Source organism: Vombatus ursinus, unplaced genomic scaffold, assembly GCF_900497805.2.
Source record: "Vombatus ursinus unplaced genomic scaffold, bare-nosed wombat genome assembly UNPS02014791.1, whole genome shotgun sequence".
In the NCBI taxonomy this organism is placed as follows: Eukaryota; Metazoa; Chordata; class Mammalia; order Diprotodontia; family Vombatidae; genus Vombatus; species Vombatus ursinus.
The window spans coordinates 749,727-773,348 of NW_020954569.1; the positions used below are offsets into that span (position 1 = coordinate 749,727).

A 23,622-nucleotide genomic window follows, 5' to 3' on the forward strand; every position below is an offset into this window, starting at 1 on the left:
ATCCTTGCTCTCAAGGTGCTTATGTTCTAACAAGGGGAGGCAATAGACTCACCTATCTCTAGGTCTGTACAAGAGACATACAAAGTAGAGACAAGATAACTTGAGAGGGGAAGCCATTAGCAGCTGGGGGGACCAGAAGAGGTCTCCTGTAGGAGGTAGCTCCAGAGCCTCATCTTGAAGGGTAGCAGGGATTCCAAGAGGTGGAGATGAGGAGGGAGAAACTAGGTGATTTCTAAGTGCTCTTCCTACTCTAAAATCCTTATTTTATGCTTCTTTCTAGTTGGTGTTAGGTTAAATTACAGGGAAGTCAAAGGCGTAGTCAGAGAGGTATGAGGAAAACCGGGGAAAGCAGTGTCCCAGAGGCTGAGGGAGGAGATAATATACAGGTTTGGGTGGGGGGAGTGTTGGGTAATGGAACCAAAAGAGAAGTCAAGGAAATGACAACTGGAAATATTATGGTTACCTTTGAGAAAGTTGTTTCAGTAGAGTGGTAAGGCCAGAAGCTAGATTTTATGGGGTTGAAAAATGAGTGGGTATCCATGATTCCAGAGGGCCTATGATGATTGATGCATGAACCATTAGAGTCATGAGTCATAGAGAGATAATGGACTCAAGATGTTTGGGCTCCTGTGGGCCAAAGAATATATTAACAAGTGAAGGAGGCAAAAAGAACATGCAAAAACCTTATCATAGCCTCTCTGTGACAGACATACAATTTTGGAAATGGCCAATTTATAAATTTGTCTTGTTTGCTTATGAATATTTGTTATAAGGGTTTAATTTTTTTCTTTTTTCAATTGGTGGTTGGGAGAGCTAGATGGGAAATAAAGAAAATAATTTATTGTTAAATGAAAAAACTTCTAAAAAAGAAACAAGAACACTCATAAATACACACAAAAGAAATGACTGAGTGGTGAGGTAGTGGATGCAGTGAGTGTTTCTAGGAGTTTGGCTGGCAGAAGGAGCTAGGACAATAGTATGAGAAGAGGAGGGTTCAAATGAAGGATTTTTTAAAAATTTACATTTATTCATTTTAACTTAAATACAAAAAGACTGAAAAAGGATATTTCCATGTATGCAACACAACATAAAACAAAGATTCAATATAAAACCATGAATTTTCATTTCATTTTTTTACTGCCTACTTTTTAAAAAAAACTATGTAATAAATACTAGACATTGTTTTCAAAGCTACACTGCTTTTCTGTGCTTTAAGTTTTCTTTTGTTCTGTTGTGCACTTTTAATTCTTTTTCTCCCTCCCTCTCCACCCTACCCTAGAGAATGCTATCATTAGACACTAATATATGCACACACACACACACACACACACACACACACATATACATATAAAACCGTACTATATATGTTTGTATTAGTTCTTTCTCTGGATGTGGATAGCATCTTCTTTTGTAGGTCCTTTGTAGCTGATTTGAACATTTATAATACTTAAAATGACTTACTTGTTTCTCTTATTGCTATTGTTAACCTTTCTAATACGCTATTGAATAATATTGGTGATAATGGGCGTTCTTGCTTCACCCCTGATCTTATTGGGAAGGCTTCTCCAGCTTATCCCCATTACAAATAATGCTTGCTGATGGTTTTAGGTACATGCTTCTGCTTTCAAGTGTTTTTAATAGAAATGAGTATTGTATTTTATCAATAAGGAATGAGTATTATATTTTTCTGCATCTACTGACATAATCATATGATTTTTGTTAATTTTGCTGTGATATAATCAATTACATTTTAATAATTTTCCTTATGTTAAATCATCCCTGGATTTTTTAAAGATAAAGAGAGCAAGACATATTTGTAGTCATCAGAAAAGGGACCTAAAGAAAGGGAGAAATTGATGATAACCAGAAATGATTGCTGAGACAAGGATCCAGGATACCTGTACAGGGTATATATAGTTTTATCAAAGGAAAAGCCTACCTCTTTCTCAGAAGCATAGAGGGCAGGTGGTGCTGCAGAGAACTATGAGATGTAGAAAGAGAGGAGCTGACAGAGCTCATGATAGATGAATGGATGGCCTTGATTTTTTTTTCCTTAGGAAAATAGAAAGGGCAGTCACCTTCTAAGAGAGAGTGGGGTGAGGCTAATATGGGCAACTTGAGAAAAGAGAACTTTTGAAATACTAGTGGAGGTAGTCCGGAAAGAATAGAAGGATTAACATGTAGGAATGAAGACTCATTTGAGATTAGATAATTTGAGTACAGTAGACCCATTTCATCTCTATTGTGTGACGTTCTCTCATTATTATTCAGCAGCTAGGGAAAGAGGAAGTTGGAGGTGGGCCAGGAAGTCTGTAAATTTAAGAAAACAGGAAGAGTAACTCTAGGATCCAGTAGATTATAGCGAAAAAGATCTGGGTGAGATAGATGAATGGAGAGAGAGAAGAGGAGAAGAGGTAGCAGAATGATTGCAAGAGAAGGAAGATCTGGAAGTTGCAGTATGGGGCCGAGGAGCATGAGAAAAGCAGACATCCGAGGCAGGTAGGTGGATAGAGCGCTGGCCCTGAAGTCAGAAGGACCTGAGTTCAAATCCGGCCTCAGACCAAACACTTGACACGTACTAGCTGTGTGATCTTGGGCAAGTCACTTAACCCCGATTCAGCCTCATTGAAAAAAGCAGACATCCACACTGTAGAGAAGGTGGTCAGGGATGGCTCTCTAAGAGGGCCAGATTTCCTCGATAACCAGAAGATAGAAGGAGGCAGCAATGATGCAGTGGATAGAGTGCTAGATGTAGAATCAAGAAGAATTGAGTTCAAATCCAGTCTCAGACACTTATTAGTTATGTTTCCCAGGGCAAGTTATTTAACTTCTGTCTTCAGTTTCCACATCTGTAAAATGGGAATAATAATAATAGCACCTACCTGCCAGGGTTTTTGTAAGGATCAAATGAGATAATATTTGTAAAGCACTTTGCAAACCTTAAGTCACTATGAAATGCTTGCTATTATTATAATAATGATTATTATAGAAAGAATATGAGGTGGATAGACCTAGGATGAAAGAGTTTGTTAAAAATAAAGGGAAGGTTTCAAAAGATATAGTAGAAAAGGAGAATAGAAAAAGACAAGGGACCAGGAAGGGGCAGGGCTTAGCTGAATTAAGTAGGGACTATGACAATGAGAGGAATGCTTCTGGGGTAAGGAAAATTATGTACTCTGATAGCTTCATTTTAGTTCATGTGGGCCCCCAAAGTATGTTGATAAGCAAAGAAAAAAAACTCAATGAAATGTCATCAAAAACCTTATCCTACCCTTTCTGTAACAGAGGACTCATTAGTCATTTAGCTAAAGGAGGCCCAGAGAGCATCCTGGATCTATTCTACCCATGCTTGGATTCCATACCACATTTTAAATAATCAATTCTTGCAAAATGGAGTGAGCAGAACCAGGAGAGCATTGTACACAGTAACAGCAACATTGTGTGATGATTGACCATAAATGACATAGCTATTCTTAGCAGGTCAACGAAACAAGACAATTCCAAAGGTCTCATGATGAAAAATGCTACCCACCTTCAGAGGAAGAATTAATGGAGTTTGAATGCAAATCTAGGCATACTATTTTTCACTTTATTTTTTTTTCATAGTTTTTTTCCTTTTGGTCTGTTTTTTTTCTTTTACAACGTGACTAATATGGAAATTTGTTTTACATAATTGCACATATGTAACCTATATCATATTGCTTACCACCTTAGGGAGTGGAGAGGTGAGAAAGATAAGGAGAAAATTTGGAACTCAAAATTTTTAAAAATGATTGTTAAAAATTGTCTTTATATGTAATTGGGAAAAAATAAAATACAATATAAAAAATAAAATTAAGGAATACTAAAAAAAATCAGTTCTTCAAGTATTCTACCCCTAAGTACTAATAAAAACAAAAACAAAACCTTATGAATACAATTTAAATACTGTTTCCAATATTAGTTAATTCAGAATAGCAAGTGATTCCAAACAATTGCCATTTCCCAGCTAACTTGAAATGTCAGATTATCTCCAAACCCTGATTGAATTATTTAAATTGTCTGTTTTGTCTGGAGTTCTGTTTCAAATAAATGAAGCCTGACGGTATTTCTTGCACTTCTGATACTTTTGATAGTCTAACCCATTTGGAACTCCTCAATGACCTCCATTTTGAGAAATGTTGCTTTTGATGATAATCTCAACCTTGTTTGTATTTCATTTGCTAACTTCCCTGGTATGAGAGCATAGTTATGACATGGTTTAGCTTTAGATGTTATGATACATTGTTCAAGGTTATGGCTTGAAAAGAAGAACTAAGTTCAAAAGGACCAGAATGATCTATGTCCTCGGAGACTACTCCAGGATGGAGGCTCCTTTCAGTTGGACTTGTCTTGATCATTTGGGCAGGTATGAAAGAAAAGGAGCAGTAAGTAGAACCACCATAGATCATCCCCCTGGAAAGAAGTAGAAATGAGTGGGGTACTTTTTCATCACTCTCTCTACTTGGCCCAAATCCAGAAGTACTTATGACTGTAAACTGGGCCTTAAAATGGCAGGTCCTATTGATGTTGAGAGCATGAGCTCCCCCCATCAAGGGAAAATTTATGGGTGAATTTTTTTCGCTAAGATTTCATGGTAGTGTTGTGTTTTCTTCTGTGATGATTAATGTCATATTGGCCCTGCCTCGGCTGGAACCAAACTGAAGAGACTGCTTTTTCTTATCTTTCCCCTCCCCTGGGCAGCTAGCTGTTGCAGAATTCAAACTTGTTATACAGGACCTTCTACCCACAGGTGACTCCTGCATTTTCTTCCAGAGGCTTTTAGCATGTGATCTGTGGGAGAAAGGAGGCCTGGGTGATAAGAGCAAGCCCTGGGATATTCTCTGAGGCTATTGAGTGTAAATTTTAATTTTTAGCTTTGAGTTTTTAGCCTACCATGAGATAAAGGGTATCATCCCATTGAGAGACAGCTCAACTGCTTCCTGACCTCTTAGGTTTTTGAAATATAAACCTGCCAATTCCAGGAAATTAAAATTCTTGCAGATTGACTTAGGTGAAACTCATCATGGCGCGTTAAAAGTGAGCTCAGGATCAGGGAGATAGAGAGGGCATTCATGAGTTAAACTGAGTTCTAGTGTCTAACTAATCCTCTCCACCTCCCTTCCCACTTATCTTGCATATATTTGTATGAGTACATTCTGCCTCTCTTGACAGAATATCGTACTTTAGGACAGGGACTGTTTCATTTTTGTCTCTGTGTCGCCAGTGCCTGGCTCATAACAGGCGCTTGAATAAATGCTCCTTGGTTGATTGCTATTTTATGAAGGAAGTATCTTGTTTTCCCACTGTCTTTTAAGACTTTAGAGTAGAATGCTGAGAAGTGCCTTGGAATGGGTGATATGAAGTAGGGATTGAGGGTAGCAAGAGCAAGGGTTTGGCTTCCAAGATAGGAGATAGTATCCAGATATGAGAGGCATAGTACTAGGAAAAAGGGTTTTGCCTCAGGATAAGAAATAAAGAAGGGAGCTACAATGGAAGATGACATGCCCTATTCTTGTTCATATCTGGGAGTCTGTTCAGAGAAATGTCCCAGGTTAGGAATCGCTATTTGCAAGGGCTCTGGATACTTTAAGATAGAGATGAGGGAGGATGGCCTAGAATGAGAGCTATACCCAAAGTGGAAGAGGTTCTTGGAGTAGTATTCGTTCCGAGGAAAAGGAAAAAAAGGACTGGCAGGGATGAGTTGAGCGTCTATGGTGGCTTAGGCTAAGCATTACAGAAGAGAATGGTGGAAGATGCTAAATGTTATCATTTTACAAAACACTGAAAAGTAATTGAAGAAGAGGCAAGGCTGCCGAGAGAATGGTATGAGCCTCCGGTAAGCCAGAATATCTCTAGAACATTTGTAGATGAAACTTGAGGGAAAGCAACAGACTGATGTGAGAGAACGGGTCTGCCAGGATTCCTGTTGTAATCTCTTCTCATTGGTGATAGGAGTGGAACCACCACAGTACCCAACACATTGTGTAAGCAGATGACAGTGACGCTTCATGATGAAGTCGGGGGGATTGCCCAGACATGACTTAATAATGCATGCTGAAAGTGACACACTTTTAAAGGCACTTGGGAATAGATTTAAATATGTCTCAGAGACTCTAAGAGAATAAAAAACAGCATGAAGATGCTTTCACTAAATAAATAAAAGGTCATTGAGAATGTATCAGCAACTGCCACTGCATATGCCTGCTTCCTTATCTCTGTAAAATGGTTGAGAAAGAACTATGCATACATCGAGGCTATCTCTGTTGAGAACATTAGAAGGGAACAAGCAGACTTTTGCAGATGATTTTTTATAGCAGACCACATCTTTACAATCATATAATTCACCAAAAGGCCCGTGAAATATACAACTCTGCTTTATTTCTCATTATGATTTGATTCCGCAGAAGAAAATACTGCTTTTAAATGATCTCCTTCAAATGATCTCCCTCAAACAAAGCTGTCTCCCATGCACAAAATAAGGCAAGATTCTATCACCTATGACAATGGATGTGACTTTATTTAATGACCCACTGAGTATGATCATCATTTGAAGCAAAAAACAGGAAAACACCTAAGGTGTTTATCCATGTCATGGATGGATCTGTGCTTAGAATCTAAATAGAAGAACTCCCTCCTTTGTTTTTATTCACAGATGATAGTTGTCTAATTGCATCAAACCACAGAACACCCCAATGCCTCATCAATGAAATCTGTAATTATTTAAGAAGATTGATTTAACTATCTACAAGGGGAAGACAAAGTTGATGACCAATGCATATTGCTCAGATTATGAGATGCAACTGATCAGACAGTGGAATTAGTGAGTCCATCCATATGCATCACTTGGACAGGAATTCCAGCTAAACCATGTGTTAGGCCCAGAGTTGAGTAGAAAGAAGAGATCAGGCCAGTTGACATCTAGACAACAGCTCTGCTTCAAAAGCCCTTCTCTTTAACACCAATATTCCTATTGCCCCTAATGTGTATCTTTGATGCTTTCGTTTTCATGTGACCCTGACCCTGAATTCTTGAAAGATACAACAGTGGATTACAAACTCTGTGAGGTCTTACCATTTGGGCCCAGCATCAAACTCTAAATCTTGTTATCCAGGCACCAGCCTACCTTAATTTGAAGAGGTTAACTATCAGGCTGGCTACAAGGCATGACTGTATTGGCCATAGCTGCTCTTTAAAGATCATTCACTGAAAGGGGTGTTAATCTGTGCTGGTAGAAGGAGTACCCACACCGATGAATCACAGACTCTAGTAGAACTGAAGCACTCCACTGATGTGGCTTTATATAGCTGTGAATCATGGAATAGCATTCTCTCAAACAAATAAAATATTCCGGTGCCCCAGAAGAGAATGGAAAGATGCATGATGGATATAAATAGGCCACAAACATTGCCAGTGATGAAACTTGTCAACTATGTTGGTTTTATTTTTTGTTTTATTTTTTGTTTTTTGGCTAGGCAGTGGGGTTAAGTGACTTGCCCAGGGTCACACAGCTAGTAAGTGTCAAGTGTCTGGTCTGAGACTGGATTTGAACTCAGGTCCTCCTGACTCCAGGGCCAGTGCTCCATCCACTGTGCCACCTAACTGCCCCTAAGTATGTTGTAAATGAGGGTATTTTTCTATGTAAATCTTGGACTAGATGATTTCTGAGGCCCCTTCCCCCTCTGAGTTTTTGTGTTTCTGTTATGTTGTCATAAAGAATGGTGTAAAACATATCATCAAGGACATATAGGATGGTGAGGAAAATGGACTGATCATATAGAGAAAATGAAAGACAATAAGTGGGCAGTATAAGCGCCACATTTGGTAACTTCGAAACAGTAAAAGAACCAGAGGAAAGTCTCTAGTATGTTGGGTAGTTCTTCTGCATTGGCTTTATGGAAGGACATGGGCAAGAATCCCACAGATTGAAAAAGCAATAAGGGATTTTGATCTGTCTTGGTGCTCATAATGAAGAGATCAGTGTGGTGACCTAGCATATTGTGACCTGAGGGAGCAAGTCACCGGTAGAGCAAAGATACCAGGGTGCATGAGGTTCTGAAGGAAATGCCCAAGTAGGAGATTGTCTCTGGGAAGCAGAATGAACTTGAAAATTTTAGAGCTAGAGAGAACTTTACATACTTTCAGACTTGGCTCCCCTCCCCCAACTACCACCATCTTTTTAAACAAATTAACTCAGGCCCAGAGTAAGGAGTGTCTTTTTGGCCTGACCTCTCCTTGGTCCTTTATCTTTTCTTTCTGGAGTCTCTAGCCCTGCCTTCTTAATTCTTAGCTCATTTCTTAGGAAATATACAAAATTTTCTTTTGCTTTCTGGCTTATGCTCGGTTCTTTTTAAAAATAGATTTTTATTGATATCTTTCGTCCTTACATCATCTGGATTTCCCCTTGTATTTCTTTCCTTTCCCTCTCCTAGAGAACCATTCTTTATAATAAAGAAATAAAATTAAAAAGACAAAGAAAGAAGAGAAAAAAATTTCAGCAAAATTAATTAATAACATTTTTAAAAACCCTCTTCTTTAGGGCCGGGCTGATTCTTTAAAATTCCTCATTAGGTTCAGGTTAAACAAATCAAGAAAGAAACTAGCTCGAGGACTAATATAGCTTGAATGCTTTTCTGTTTCTGGCCATGTTCCACCCTTCAAGCTGGACCATTGGAAAGCCTGCCTAAGAGGACCTAAGCCACTCAGTTCTGTACTCCCTAGGATCATGCCTTCTCATCTTCGCCCTGGACATCTTCATGCCCTGCCCTCTTCCCTTACAAATACCCTCCCCTTCTTTCCTTGCCACCAGTTCCCTTTACGTCTTGCCTTCTCCTATTAGAGTGTAAGCTTCCTGAAGGTAGGGAACTTCTCAATTTTGTCTTTGTATTTTCATCCCTTAGCTTGGCATATTTTAAGCACTTAATAAATGCTTTGTCATACATCCATTCAGATGTGCAAAATGTCGAGAGACCGTCGGTAGTGAAAATTCTTAAAAAAAGGAGTATCTTATTGAATTGAGGTATTTTAAGTAACATATTCCATAGTGTGTAAAAGAACTTTCTAGGTGGGTGTTCTGGAGAAGGGTAGTCTAATGTCCTATCCAGGGAATATCCAGAGTATGAAAATTCTTCCTACATGAAGGAATAATCTCCCCTGGATTGATAGGATTCAGGGAAGGAAGGAGAACAAGTAGGAGACCTTATGGTCAGGAAATAGCTCAGGAAACAATAGTATATGCTTTTCTGTTCTGTAGGTTTGCCTCAGGAATGTGTGGAAGAAGGTGGCTTTGAGGTCTAGGGTTTTACTTTGAGGAAGAGGTATTGGAGGATGATTATATGGCCCTGGGAATATTTGTTCAGAGATGGAAGTGTCCCAGTGAGTGTCTCTGCATTAACAAGGGGCATATGGGAAATGTGTATCTGGCCTATAATGATAACAATAATAAAAACATCAACATTAACAATACATGGCAATTACATAATGATTTAAGATCTGCAAAACAGCTTTAGCTATGTTATCTCACTTGATTCTAACTACAACCCTATGAAGTAGTTGCTATTAGTATGCCCATTTTACAGATGAGAAAAATGAAGCTTCAGGGACTTGTCTACGAACCATATTCAAGCTACGTTTCCATAACATTATACTTCCGTGGTTGATTTTTCAAAAAAAAAATCTTAATGTAGCTAGTGGGATTCAAACCCAGGTTTTTGCTGATTCTACATTTAGTGCTTTTCATTATACCTTGCTTCCTCTTCCTTTGATCAGTAGTATGCTGATCAAAAGAAGCTATATCAGATTTTCTCTTTCTTTTCTTTTTTTATGGGGAAGGGGTGCTTGGGGGATTAGGTCTCCCTGCCTTGCCTAGCCTGGAAGCACAGAAGCCACTCACAGGCAAACTCCTACTGCTGACTGTCGAAGAAATTTTAACCTATTCCAGTTATGCCTTGGGGTAGTTTGCCCTCCTTAAGCAGCCTGGTGGCTCCTTGCTTCTGGGGCTCACCACATTGCTGCTGGACTTAGTTTGGACAGCTAATTAGTTTAATCCACTGTAGCTCAGAACCCCCCAGCTGGAGCAATTCACTAGTTCAAGGCCTCCCTAGTAGTAGAAATTACAGTGTGTACCACCTAGCTTGGCTTTTGTTTTTGTACAAGGGCTTATTCCCTGGGCAATGAAGGCTGCAACATAATTACTTCCTCCTCCAATTTTTTTTATATAGGTAAAATGAAGTTAAAATGATAATTAGTAGCAGCTTTGTAGGGAAAAACTAGTCACAGAAACCAGCATTTTGCCTGAGGGTGGGAAGGGTCAGTGGGCAGTATTACTATCTGGTCTCAGGGAAGGGAGAGGTGAGGTTTGAAGGAATATGGTTTTATGTCTGTATGCGAGCCTTATATTTTGTGCATGTGTTTTCTTTCAAAACCCCTGATGGTTGAATCACCTTTTTCTCCATCTTTGGATTACTCCTTGAGTGGGGAGGAATCAATGGATTTCAGGAAGGTTTTGGCAAAAGGTGATTGTTCTATTCTTTGGGGCTACTGTTTTCTGTAAAAAAGGTTAGAGTGAGGGTACCAAATGATGACCATCTCTATGGTCTTGCCTATAATGAACCTCACAGAGAAGATGGCACCTTGGTTCAGCAGTGCCAAGTTCTTAAATTATAAACCTTAAATATCATTTGAGAATCATCATATTTATTTATTATATTTAGGTATGACATATGAAAATCGACATGTAATTTGGAAAACTATATTCTGTTTACTGATGAATGTTGTCTTTTAAAATGCAGGTGAAGCCATATAACATCTATATAACAATTGCCTATCCACCAGATACAGACACCCCAGGTTTTGCAGAAGAAAAGAAAACAAAGGTAATAATGTATTTGCTTTAGTATGTGCCTTTTGATGTTGTTTTATAATGCTGCAGACTCCATGTTTTTCTGACAGGTAGGTGGCACAATGGATAGAGTTCTGGGTCTAGAGTCAGAAAGACCTGAGTTCAAATGCAGCCTCAGATACTTCCTAGCTGTGTAACCCTGGGCAAGTCACATGAACTGCTTTTGATCTATCTTCCTATAATCCTATATTTACATGGTTGATTTTAAAAATAAAAACCTTACTGCATTAGATGTCATCTTGTTTTAATTGGTGGTAGTAGAGATGCAAAAAAAATCATGTATCATTTTAAAAAATCAGTCACATTAAAAACACAGCAGAAAAGAAAAAAAAATTCAGGAAGGGACACAGAGAGCCATTTGGTACTACCTTGTCAATTTTAATTATTATTTTCCAAAAAAAAACCCCCAAGACCCTCAAACTGTAACAGAAGTTCACAATTTCATATATATTCTTCTTTTTTTGTTCTTTATATATTGAAATGTTTGTGTTTGTTGAAAAATCTGTCCTTTCTCTAAAGGTTTCTGTTTCTGATAAGGGCACTACAATTCTCATAATCACCTCTGAATTGTCTTTGGCCCCTCCCATTCCCCTCCCACCAAAATCCAGCCAGCTGCCACATCTTGTCAATTCTTCTATAACATTCTCCCCACTTCCAGTTTTTCCTCTCTGCGATGTGTCATCCACACAGCTGCTAAAAGAATCTTCCTAAGGTACAGGCCTGACCTTGTCATTCCTATACTTAAAAGTTTTCAGGATAAACTACAGACTCCTCAGGCTGATATTTCAGGCCCTCCATATTTTTCTTTTTTTCTTTCTTTTTTTTAGGCAATTGGGGTTAAGTGACTTGCCCAGGGTCACACAGCTAGTAAGTGTCAAGTGTTTGATCTGAGGCCAGATTTGAACTCAGGTCCTCCTGACTTCAGGGCCGGGGCTCTGTCCACTGTGCCACCTAGCTGCCCTCCCCACATTTTTCTAGATTATTTCACACTGTTCCCCTTCATGCACCCTCCTTTTCTGCCAGACAGGAAGTCAGCCGTTCCTCTCCTGCTTTCATGCATTTGTACAAGCAGTCCTAGCTCCTACCTCCCTGGAATGCAGCCTCTCCTTCTGGGCCTCTTGGCATCCTTGTCTTTCAGGCTCAGCTCAGGTGTCACCTCCTTCCTGACTACTTCCCTGATCTCCTCCAATCTTAACACAATTCTCCTTCTTGAATTACCTTGTATTTAGTCATCTGGGTATATGTTACATTACTCTTATAATATATGGTCTGTGAGGGCGGGAACTGTTTTGGTTCTGATTTTTTATCTTTTGCACTTAGCAAAGTACCTTGTACAAACAGAGTTATGTTGCAATGTGTGTGTGTGTGTGTGTGTGTGTGTGTGTGTACACAACAAATGCTTGTTCAATCAAATCAAATATTCATTTGCTGAGAACCTTCACAAGGGAGGATCTGCTTCTCATTCTTCCATCTTTGCTACCTTTGACACTCTGTTGACCCGTCTGGTCCTTGAAGCTCTTCCCTTGGCTTGAGTGATACTGAATTCTCGAGGTTTTCTTCTCTCATTTGAGGTGCTCCTTCACTGTCCCCTCCAATGTCTCCTCTTCCTCTTCCCACCCTCAAAATGTCTTTGCTCCCCAGGTTTCAGATCTCTGCCCTATTCTCTTCTCTCTCTCCAGTCTCTCGTTTGGTAATTTTATTTGCTCCTGTGGCTTCCTCTGCTGCCCTTCTGCAGACAGATGGCTCCCACGCCTGTATTTCGGTTCTGTCCTTTCACCTGCCCCTCCTTTTGCCTTCCCTGTTTGTGCTGGTCACCTGGGCTCCCTAATGTCATTGGCTCCACCCTCCCCCTTGCCCCTCCTCTAGCCTATCAGTGACCAAGTCCTGCCCATTACAACTCCCAGACTCACATTTTTGTAGCACTCAGAGGTTTGCAAAGCACTATCCTCACAACCGCTCTGTGCCGAGGTGGTTCCAGTGTTATTATCCCCATCTTGTAGACAAAGAAACTGAAGCTCTGAGAGAGAGTACGGAAGCTGCCCGGGATCACAAAGCTAGTGAATGTCTGATCAGAACCTGTGCTCCACCATGGGCCTTTTCATTCTCCCTCCTGCCATGTACATAGGTTTAGGCTCCTGTCACCTCATCTGGATCACTGTAATAACTTCCTAACCTATCTCCCCCAGGACATCCCATCCTACACATTTTAGTCAGATTATTCTTTTTAACTTAATTCTAATCTTTTTCATCCCAATCCTGTTAAATCCTTCTTGAAATCATAAGCCTTCAGTGACTCCTCACTGCCTGTAGAATAAAGTCCTAAAAGAGATAAAACCTGCCCAGGATTGTCATGATTTGGCCCAATCCTTCCTCTTCAGCATCATTTCTCCTCCTCTTTGTGCCATCTAAACTTCAACTATACTATTATTGCTGTCTCTGAATGCACTTCTAATTTTCCTATTTCTGTGCTTTTGCTAATGCTGTTGTTTCAGGCTAGAATGTCCTTTCGTGGGCAGTTGGGTGGTGCAGAGCACCAGGCTTGCAATCGGGAGGATCTAAGTTTAAATCTGGCCTACACTCACTAGCTTTGTGACCCTAAGCCAGTTACTTAACTTCTCTGGACCTCAGTTTCCCCATCTGTAAAATGGAGATAATAATACACTGCCTTCCTCACAGGTTTGTTGTGAGAGAAGCACTTTGGAAATTGTAAATTTCTTTATAAATATGTTATTACTATATTATATACTCACATATTTGTTGAATGAATGAATATATTGCCATTATGGCCCTGAATATTGGAGAGTGTATATACTATACCTGTATAGTAGATACAGGTCAGTACTAGCTATACTATATGTAGTATATACTATACCTGTATAGTATATAGTATATACAGTTAAGAACTAGCTTTGTAACTTCATCATGGAGAGTTGCCTGGGTTGCTGAGAAGTGAAGAGACTTGGCCGCTGTCACATTGCCAGGAGTGTCATCAGAGGCATGACTTGAAACATAACTCATCCTGACTCCAAGGCTGATTGGCCCTCTATGCTTTACGCCAGGTATTCTTAACCTATTTTTGCATCATGTACTCCTTTGGCAATCTGGTGGAGCCTATGAACCCCTTCTCTGAATAATGTTTGTAAATGCATAAAATAAAATACAAAATATTACAAAGGAAACCAATTATATTGAAATCCAGTTACCATAAAAAAACCTTTTTTTAAATTTACAGACTTCATTAAATCTTTCTATTGATTCCCCTCTCCCTTGGGACCTGGTGGACCCTAGGTTAAGAACTCCTGTCCTAGAGTGTTCCTGAATCTGAAGTTTGATTAATTCACCCATAACTACCATTCATCAGGATAGGGTGCTAGGCCTGAAGTCAGGAAGACTCATCCAAGTTCTGATTGGGTCTCAGATACTAGCTGTATGACCCTGGGCAGGTCACTTAACCCTGTTTGCCTCAGTTTCCTCATCTATAAAATGAGCTGAAGAAGAAAATGGCAAACCACTCTGTTATCTTTGCCAAGAAAACCCGAAATGAGGTAACAAGGAATCAGACATGACTGAAATGACTCAACAATAACAACAACAACAACAACAACACACACACACACACACACACACACACACGGCACATTTGACTAGAACTGACATCACGCTACCTGACGGCTCCAGCTTATTCTTAGTATTTCGTAAGAAGGGCCACAAAAAAAGTCTGCCCCCACCACTTTGCCTCAACTGCACAGGGAATTTCCAAACTTCTAACATGGACCTCAAAGCCATCAAAATAATACATATTTATTTATTTGTTTGTAATTTTAAAAGGCTATTGCTCTATTTCATTGATGTTTAATTTTTACATTACAACCATGTACAGATTACTCTCACTTCCTGAGAGGTCTTTTGTAACAAAGTAAAAGAGTTAAATTAAACCAATATTGGGGAGACCTCATCTGAAAGTACATGCAACATTTCACATCTGTAGCACCACCTAATCTCTTTTTTAAAAAAATTAATAACTATACTGTCTCTTCCTCTTACCCCCACCTCATTGAAAAAAAAGAAAAGAAAAACAAATTTCTTATGACAGATATGCAAAGCATGCATATTTAAAATATCAAGCAAGACATATTCTTTCTATGGTTGTATACAAAAATATTTATATCTCATTCGGTGCCTTCAATCAGTCATCTCTCTAGAATGGATAGCACCAGTAATACAAAATAATACAAAGTGATTTCCAGAGGGAGAGAGCAGTAAGGACTAGGGGACTCAGGGAAGGGTTCACATAAGAAGAGAAATCTGAACTATGTCTTAAAGAAGGCTAAGGAACCCAAGGGACAGATGAGAGTTGCTTTCCAGGCCTGGGGGACCATGTGAGCAAGGACATGGAGACAGTGTAATAGTGTCATGCATGAGGAAAAGCCAGCTAGCCATCCACATCTCTGATAACCTTTTTACCTAGTATAAATGTAATGTATCATTAGAAAGGATCATGGTTGACTGTGTAAGGTTTCATACATCACTTTAAGGTTAGCTAATATGCCTGGCCACTTCCTGAATGGATTCTTTCCCTTCAGTTTACAGTCTAGAACCCGTTAGAATTCCTGGAACTTCTATTAGGAATTCTAGAGAGTCCATTTTTCCTTCAAATGCCACAGTTCTTTTATGCATAGGATAAAAATATCCTGTTCTTTTAGGAATTCTCTTTTTCTCTTATCAAATAGGCTATTTTTGATGGTTCTAAATTGTCCCCCATTTCCAACCTATGTATTATGATGAAAGAAAAAAACCAAACAAACAAACCAACACTTGAGTCAAAAGACCTAGGCTCCAGTTCATACTTTAACATTTACTAATTAGGTGACTAAACCATTTAGCCTTCCTGAGCCTCAGGAAAAAAACCCCAAAACAATAATACATTTAATATCTACTTAATCTGGTGGTTGTATGAAAGAGTTTTGTAAAGTACTATAAAAATCCAGTCTGTTTGTGTCTGAGGAGATTAGAAAGTTGCAGTGTTATTTTTTTTCAGGAAAAAAATGTTTTAGTGTTTAATTATAATTTGCATTTACTTTGTGTTTTGTAGTTTAAAAAAGTGAAATTTGTGAGAAAGGTCCTTACAGCATCCTATTGAAGTTGGCAGTGAAAGTATTGTCGTTTCAGTTTCATAGATGAGGAAACTGGGGTTCAGAGAGTTAAAACTGATTGCAATCAAATACTAGTACGTAGAACCAAGACTCCAACTCTGTTGATTTTTTTTATAATTTCATTTATTTATTTATTTTTTTGGCAAGGCAATCGGGGTTAAGTGACTTGCCCAGGGTCACACAGCTATTAAGTGTCAAGTGTCTGAGGCCACATTTGAACTCAGGTCCTCTTGATTCCAGGGCCAGTGCTCTATCCACTGCGCCACCTTGCTGTACCTTATTTATTTATTTTTAAATATTTTGATGTACCATGTTACTTCTGGACTGATTAGCCCTTAGCACCTTAAATTCTGGAATCTATGATAGTTTCCTTGCTATTTTGTAAGACTGCTTAATAAGTCTTAAGATCTTCAGAAGAAAATTGGCACTTAACAGGCCATGGCCTCAGCATTTGTAAGATATATTTATAGTTTAGAAGCTTTTTTTCCCTGTGTTTCTCTCTTTCTCTGTCTCTTTCTCTTTCTCTATGTCTCTCTCTCTCTTTTTGATCTCTTTGTCCCTGTCTCTTTCTCTCATTTCGTCCACCATTTAAATTTAAGCCAGATGTCTTGTCTTAGGGTAGAACAGATTAATCTGTTTTTAGAGAAGCTCTGCAAAGCAGATTTATAACATTGAGTAAATAGACTTTTGTTCCTGGAGTGGGGATAACAGTGCATGATGGTTTCATTTTTACTCAGCCTCCAGAATAAATCTTTAAATGGGGTTTCTTTTCCCCAGCAAAATGCTACACTGGCTACTATGGGTGAGGACAATTCTCCATTGGTCCTTTGGGTGCTTGGGGGGTTATCGCCACTCATGTGTACTGGAGAACTAGTTAACTCAATCCACAGCCACTAGTGTCTACTAGAGAACTAGTTAACTAGCTCTATAGTCACTAGTGTGTGCTAGAGAACTAGTTAACTAGCTCTATAGTCACTTGTTTTGCTAGAAAACTAGTTAACTCAATCCACAGCTACTAGTCTACTAGAGAACTAGTTAACTAGCTCTATAGTCACTAGTTTTGCTAGAGAACTAGTTAACTCTATAACCACTAGTGTGTGCTAGAGAACTAGTTAACTAACTCCATAACCACTAGTGTGTGCTAGACAGCTAGTTAACTAACTAGTGCCAGTGAGCTAGAAGGATTGGTACACCCTCCAAAGAGCCAGCATCTCAATCTTAGTGTGATTCCCATACCTCAGGACTTGTTACCTCAGTCCTATGATTTGACTTTTCTCTTATAAAACACTTCATAAAGGACATTGTTGTTGTTCAAATAGTGCAGTTACCTTCAATTATAAAATGCAGCTGCTTTTGAGAGTTTGGCACAGCATGATTTAATGGTATGTGTGCCATAGTGCTTGTGTTGGGCATTTCTGTTCCAAATGTTCCTGTTCGTATTCTCATCAGATTGATTCTGATGCCAGAAATAATGCCATTTGAAGCATACGTAGTCTTAGGTTTGTTCTGTTCTGTTTTGTTTTGTTTCATGCAAACATCTTATCTCAGTAAATGACCTTGGTAACAACTTAGCACTGCCTTTCAAGGTGACCTGTTCAGGTGTGGGTCAGACCAGATAACCTCTGAGATCTTTTTCAATACTGATGAGCTTATAGTCCTTGGGAAAAGGATATCTGAACCTGGGAGCTCTGAGGCACGAGGGTACTATACATACAACTTTAGGGTTTGCAGAGTTTTTTTACATATGCTATCTCATTTGATCCTCAAAACATTTCTGTAGAGTAGATACTGTTGTTATCCCTATTTTACGTTTATAAAATATTTTAAGGTTTGCAAAGAACTCATGGACTCGATCCTCACAGTTTTGAGAGAGGTGTTACTATCATTCCCATTTTATAGACTAGGAAACTGAGGCACAGAGCAGCTAAGTGACTTGTCCAGAGTCATACAAAGTCTTTGGGACTCCAGGTCCAAAACTCTACACCACCTAGTGACTTGCCCAGGGTCACACACCAATAAGGCCGAATCTGAACTCAGATCTTTCTGACTTCAAGTCCAGCTCTTTACCCACTGAATATATTAAATTATTAAATGTACTAGAAAGCAAGGTGCTTGACTAGAAGAATGGACCCCTTACAGATAAATAGTATTTACATAGCAATTTAAGTTTGGCAAAGTGCTTTTACATATGTCGTCTCATTGTTGACAGACCCAAAAGCTGAAATTTTATTATCTATTCATCAATTTACCATAGGAATAGGGATAAAGAATAGTTTCTTAGTGATTCATAAGAAGACCCCTTCCCAACTTCCTAAGAATCCTAATAAGATTCCTTGGACTGATACTGAACTGTCTCTTTGCTGAAGTCTTTAGCTAATAGTTAATGCTCGGTAGGCTGTAATCCAAGCCTATTCATAGTGAGGATGATCAGAACCTTAGTGCTAATCTTCAGACAAAACTTTTCTAAGCCACAAAGTCCAGTCTGCCCTCTGTCCAAGGTACTGCCTGTCAATTGGCAACCTGGAGGAATGTGTCCAGAGAAGGACGGTTTCTATGTATGCACAAGTGTATTTCCTCTCCAACTGGGGTGACAAAACACATGTCCTAGAGAAAGCAGGGCATCACTTTACTTCTACTACCTCCCTTCCCCCTGGGAGAATTTTACTGTCACTATGAAGGAGGAGGCACTCATAAATTTCAGACCTTTTCTTGAATATAAGAACTTAATCAAAAGGAGAACATTAAAAAACCTAGAAAAATATTTCCCTAGAAAAAGTAATCTCAGCCTTTAATTTAATTAGCATTGTAATGATATTGACACATATACTTTCTGCTTCCTAAGCCTTTAGAGACTCAGCTTATTTCAGAGACCTCATCACTTTGTAAACCAGAACAAGTGGCAAAACAAATTGTCAAAGATGCCACGGTAAGTAAAATCTCTATTTTTTTCTTCTTTTGCTTGGATTGGCAGCACCACATGCTTAGAAAGATATGTGCCCCAAGCTTATTTCAAAACATAAATAATTGTATGTAGTTTTTAATAGAACTGAATTAACTTATTAAAGGAATAGAATTCATAATGCTTAATGTCAGATGCCATTCTTTCTTTCTGTCTTGAACACTCTAATAACAGAATTCTGAACACAGTATTTCTTAACATCAAAAGCAAGTTTACCAGTATAGTTCTTAGAGAATCCAAGTTCATTAAAAAGACTCTCATGAAATCTCAAACATGAGGAGCTTATGAGGTATTAAAAATCGTGCACACTATAGATGACACGTGTTACAGATCTGTTTCTTCCTTTTTAAAGCCATTTTTTTTTGTTATTCAGAGGTTTACTGTCCTATTTAACTCACCAGGAGCCTACTGCCTCTTTCTTCCTCCTATTGTCCATTACTATTTTCCTGAATGTTAACTAGTAATTATAAAATGTAATTGATTTTCAGGGTATCTCATTTCCTCTTGGCAAATGGGTTTTCTGAAGTAGTGGTGTTAGTTCACTGTAAGAGAGGGTTTGTAATAATATAGCTATCAGATTATCTTGGACTTGAGTTAATCAGAAAATCAAGACAGTGAAATTGATCAGAAAGTATTTGTGAGTTATTCAGCATTTTGGAATCATAGGATCATAGATTTAAGGCTGAAAGAATCTTTGAGGCCATCTAATCCATCATTTCACAAGAGAGGAAACTGAGGCCTAAAGAGGCTAAGTGATTTGTCCAAGAGGCAAAGCCAGTTGGGACTTGAACCCACATCCTTTAACTTCAAATCCAGAATTCTTTGTAATGTACCATTCAATATGCATTTATTAAGTATCTACTCTATGCCAGGCAATATAGTAGGTGATAGATATATAATCAAAAATGAAATAACCCCTGCCCTTAAGGAGCTTATATTCTACTTGGGAAAGTAGCCCATTCACAAATAAATACAAATTTTTAAAATTCAAAGTAATTTCAGAAGAGCACCAACAACTGAAATAATTAGGAAAAGCCTTTTGCAGGAGTGGCCCTTGAGATGAACCTTGAAGGATGTTAGGAATCCCAAGAGGTAGAGGTGAGGAAGGATAGCATTTCAGAAATAAGAGCCAGCCTGTGCAAAGATATGGTGGCGGGAAATGGCATTCCATGAATGAAGGACAACAAACAGGCTGGTTTAACTAGAATATGGAATATGTAGGGGAAGTAATAAAAAAAAATCAGTCTAGAAAGGTGCATTAGAAGCAAGTTGTCAGGGGCCACAAATACCAAACAAAGGAGTTTTTATTTTATTCTAGAGGCAATAGGGAACCATTGATGTTTCTTGAGCAAGGGAGTGACTAGGTACAACATGAGCTCTAGTAATAGTAAATTGGCAGTTGTGTGGAAAATAGATTAGAGGGGGGAGAAATACCTGAGGCAAATAGAAAAACTAGGAAACTATTGCAATAATTCATGTAAGAGGTGGATGAGGGCTTGAACTATGGTAAAGGCTGTGTGAGTGGAAAAAAATGGGGCTGGATATAAAAGATATTAGGAAGATAGAACTAACAAGATTTTGTGGATTGGAAATAGGGGAAGGGTGTTTGGGCAAGTGAGGTGGGGAAGTGAAGAGTTGAGGAGGATGCCGAAGCAAACTTAGGTGCCTGGAAGGGTAGAGATGCCCTTGGCTGAAGAGGAAAGTCAGTAGAATTGATGGGTTTAGAAGGAAAGATCAAAAGTTCTGTTTGAACATGGCAAGTTCAAGATGCCTGTGGGACAATCCAAGTATATGTCTAACAGTCACTTGGTGAAATGGAACCGGAGCATAGGAGAGAGGCAAGGACTATACATATAGATTTGGAAGTCATCTTTGTAGATATAGATAGTGGAACCCATGGCAGCTAATGAGGTCACAGAGAGTATCGCTATAGAGAGAAGAGAAGGCCCAGCTAGGAGAGCCTTGGGGTACAACCACACAGAGAAGGCAGGCCATGGATGATGAATCCTATAAAGGAAGAATTGGTCAGAAAGGAGAGAACCAGAGAGAGCAGTGTCGTGACACCTGTAAGGGAAGGGGATATTGAGGAGAAGGAGGGATTTGCCAACACTGTGTAGAGGTCAAGAAGGTTGACTGCTGCTAAAACTTCTAAGGAGAAGTAGAACTATTTCTTAGCAGGGAAAGAGGTTGTTTATCTTACTTTATTTCAAGGTCAGAGTTAATGGTCCCAATGTTTTAAAGTAACCCTAAATGGTTCTCTGCATTTGGCCAGTGTCCACAGAGCCAGGCAAAGACTTATCTGCATAAAGGTGCATGTGTTCATACCTTAGCTTGCCTAACAAAGTAGGAGTCAATAACTGTGAATTCAGTCTCTAGCCAAGGTCAGCATTAATTTGAGCAAGGGAGTGAGTAGGGAGTATCTTCTTGCTAATGACATTAACCTCTCCTTTTCTTATTTTCCAGCAAGGAAATTTTAATAGTTCCATTGGCTCAGATGGATACATGCTGTCCTCACTGACCTGTGGGATGTCACCAGTAACTTCTATTACAGAAGGTCTCCAGCAGGTAAGTTTGGGATGGGTCAGTATATAAAGAAAGTATCTCATTTTTAAGCCTAGAAGACCGAGGGGTGAGGAAAGCATCAATCACAGCAGCTTTTCAATATATAAAGGATTCTTACTGGAAAGATTAGCTCTTTTCTGTTTCTGTCAGGAATGTGAAAAGGAAATAGGTTTAAAGTACAGTGTGACAGCATTAAGTAGGGAAAATTCACTGCTAATAAACATTATAAGATACTGTGGAATAAGTTATCTGAGGGTGCTCATGGAATCCCTTTTCTGAAGGTCTCTTAAAAAGGGAAAGGGAGTTTCTATACACTTGGAGTGACTGAGGTGTGGTCCTGTCCAAAAGGGGATTACTTTGGGACTGGAGGAGTGGGGGAAAAGATAGACTAGATGATTTTAGATTATTCATTAGGTATGTATGGAATGCTGCAGGTTGGTGGCACAGTGGATACAGTGCAGGCCTGGAGTCAGGAAGACTCCTCTTCCTGAGTTCAAATCTGGCCTCAGACACTTAGTAGCTGTGTGACCCTGGGCAAGTCACTTCACCCTGTTTGGCTCGGTTTCCTCATCTGTAAAATGAGCTGGAGAAGGAAATGTCAATCAACTGCAGTATCTCTGTCAAGAAAACCCCAAATGGGGTCACGAAGAGGCGGACACACCTGAAAACAATTGGACAACAACAAAATGTATGGAATACCTTCCACGTATCCAGCTACATGCTATGTACCCTGGGGGATTCAATTCCTTAAGGGCAGGGACTGTTTTCTTTTTAGATTTGGTTCTAGGTAGAGGACGACGGAGGACACCAAAGAGGTTAGAATTAGGAAGACATAAAAATACAATTTAATTTGTTTTGGGAGAGCTCAGAAGAGATTGGCTTAACTGTAGCTAAGTTTGAACAGTAAAAAATTAGGTTGAATACTTTGATGGGGAGCTGATAATGAAGTGCTTGGAAAATCTGGCAGTTAGGTGGCACAGTGAATAAGAGCATTGGACTCAGGAGTCAGGAAGACCTGGGTTCAAATCAGCATCAGACACTTACTGTGTGACCCTGGACAAGTCACTTAACTTCTCTGTGCCTCAGTTTCCTCCATCTGTAAAATGGGGATAATAATATAATAGTACCTTCCTCCCAGGAGTATTGTGAGGATCAAATGAGATAACATATATGTACAGTGAGTACATATAAATTTTATAATTTATATATTGCTGTAAATTCTAAACCATATGTAAATATGTAAACCATATGTATTATCATTGTTATTGTTAAAAATCAGATGAAGGAGATGAGACTTGATCCTCATAGGCAACAGCAAGTTGCCATAGGTTCTTATAAATCATGTATTTGTGGTGAATGTAGTATTTTTAGGAATGTTGATTTGGCAGCAACGTGAATGATGTATTGTTGGGGACAGTATCCAGGACAGGAAAACCAGTTAGGAGAGCTAGACCACAGTGGTATTACTAAAGATGGAGAGGAAGGGAAGGAAGGAAGGATGGATGGACAGACTTACTAAGCACCTACTATGTGTTAGGCACTGTGCTAAGCACTTTACAAATATTATTTCAGGTAGGTGCTATTTTAACAGTAGTTACACAGCTAATCTGAGGCCAGATTTGAACACAGATCTTCTAGGACACATAGGCCCAGTGCTCTATCCATTGTGCCACCTGGCTGCCCCCCTAAATCCAAGTGGTATTTTGTAAGAGGAATCAGAAGGACTTCATGACAGGTTGGGCATAGCAATAAAAGAATGAGCCTTTAATACCCTAATACTTCATTCAATCTGTCTAACAATCAACAAGCATTTATTAAGCTCCTACTAAGTTAAGTACCAGGCTCTAGCGATACCTTACAGGAACATATATTCTATCATCAACATGTATGTGTGTGTGTGTGTGTGTATATATATATATACACACATATACACATATATGTATACATATGTATATATAAGTATATAGAAAATAAATGCAAGGTAATTTTGGAAGAAAAGCACTAACAGCTTGAGGAGGTCAGGGAAGGCC

The 23,622-nt window shown here is 39.0% G+C and overlaps 1 protein-coding gene across 1 annotated transcript in view; it reads left to right on the top strand.

Annotated features, from left to right (window-relative positions):
* The window catches only part of KDSR (3-ketodihydrosphingosine reductase), a 55,756-nt gene that overhangs the window by 27,178 nt on the left and 4,956 nt on the right, over nucleotides 1-23,622 (top strand). The window contains exons 7-9 of the mRNA XM_027869098.1: nucleotides 10,809-10,892; nucleotides 18,914-18,997; nucleotides 21,494-21,595. Of these exons, the coding sequence (XP_027724899.1) occupies nucleotides 10,809-10,892; nucleotides 18,914-18,997; nucleotides 21,494-21,595 (270 nt within the window). The remainder of the gene's footprint in view (nucleotides 1-10,808; nucleotides 10,893-18,913; nucleotides 18,998-21,493; nucleotides 21,596-23,622) is intronic.